General features: G+C 43.0%; 1 protein-coding gene across 1 annotated transcript; it reads right to left on the reverse strand.

Moving 5' to 3' along the window:
- Positions 1-487: 487 nt before the first annotated feature.
- LOC117045053 (claudin-8-like) lies at positions 488-1,153 on the reverse strand. The gene has a single exon (XM_033145838.1). It carries the CDS (start codon positions 1,151-1,153, stop codon positions 488-490), a length of 666 nt encoding a protein of 221 aa, XP_033001729.1.
- Positions 1,154-1,506: the final 353 nt, after the last annotated feature.

The raw sequence follows: 1,506 nt of genomic DNA on the forward strand, positions 1-1,506 counted from the left end.
CCTAAAGAGCCCCACAAATGAAGCCAGGGCCCTCTAGCAGGTTCAGCATATAACTGAAAGCACTTGTAAAAAAACATTCAATCCTAAAGAACCGATGGCACTGTGTTTTTAATATAACTTGGAAAATTAGGCTACATTAAACAAAACAAAAAAAAGTTTCTTGCATTTCACATTAAAATGCTGAAGAACCATATTCACCTTGATCCAGAGAACTTCAGGAGCAGCAGAGAGCGGTGTTCATATTGCTACCCATGTGGTGACAATGCCTAATGCAGAAGCCAATACATTGGGTAGCAATATATAGTTATGGTGTGTCAAATCCCACACACTTCTGCACATCCAAATAGCAGATCCATGCATGGAAATCTTTTTGCACAGCTGAGTTGTGTTCATTGGATCTGGGTGACTCTGGCCTCACTGGTGTATATATAGGTTGAGAGAATTCTGCTGTTGTCCAAAGCAAGCTCAACATGCAACACTGAAATAATCAGACGTAAGAATGTACACTTAGAGGCATCATCCTGATATGTTCAGATTTGTTCAGTCTGCTAACGGATGGCAATGAATCTCGGTATCTTCCTGGCTTCTCTGCAGAGCCACAAAAGCTGCAAAATATGGCTCCTCCGCCGATTAGAAATGCTGAGGTGATCCAGCCTAAATAGAGTGCAGGTCCCAGTTCACGTTTCCGGGCAAACTGGATTACTGGATTGTGGAAGTCCTCGATGATGTTTTTGGCAGTCCAGGAAACAGGAATCAGCACAATGACCCCAGTCAGCAGGAAAATTGCTCCAGCTGCCAACAAAATCTTGTTCTTCATTTGCTCGTTACTGCCAGGACATTGGATGCACTTTGTGCCAGCAATGGCAATCAGAAAAGCAATAACTGACAGGGCACATGCTGTGCACATTAGTCCTCTGGATGCTTCCAAGACAGGTGGAAGGGCCAACATGGATCCGTAGAATTTGCACTGATGCTTCTTGAAATGATTGACACACACCATCCATAGGCCCTCCCAAATGGTCTCAAAGACTACGATGTTACTTTCTGTGAAGGCAGATACTTTCCACTGAGGCATCAGGGTGACGGTTATTGTTCCAACCATGCCAATGCCCCCAAGCAGCAGGGCCACAGTTTGCAATGCACAGTAAGCCATGGGACTTCTCAGAAAGTGATGTCCAAGCAAAAATAATTCAGGAGTACTTTTCTAAAGAAGATCTTGCATTTCTCCCCATAACATAAGAATCTTTCCCATAGTTTCTTCATGTGGCAAATGAATTTAAGATGGACTATGCCTGTAATCCTGAAGAACAAGGAGGAAGAAATCTACTTCTGCCTAACCTGAAGGAGCTTCTATATATTTCATCTAAAGTTCCACAGTGAGTCAAGGCCCAATACCTTTGTGGCCAATCAGATTCTGTGCAAGGGTGAGTCCAGATATTCTACCTGACATTGTTGGTTTTTGTGTGTTCAAGTGCTGCTAACATGCTATAATTAAATGATTATGCT

Source organism: Lacerta agilis, chromosome 4, assembly GCF_009819535.1.
Source record: "Lacerta agilis isolate rLacAgi1 chromosome 4, rLacAgi1.pri, whole genome shotgun sequence".
Classification (NCBI taxonomy): domain Eukaryota; kingdom Metazoa; phylum Chordata; class Lepidosauria; order Squamata; family Lacertidae; genus Lacerta; species Lacerta agilis.

What these genes read in the sequence shown, in the direction of transcription:
- LOC117045053 (XM_033145838.1), bottom strand. Translation starts at nt 1,153, where the DNA reads ATGGCTTACTGTGCATTGCAAACTGTGGCCCTGCTGCTTGGGGGCATT.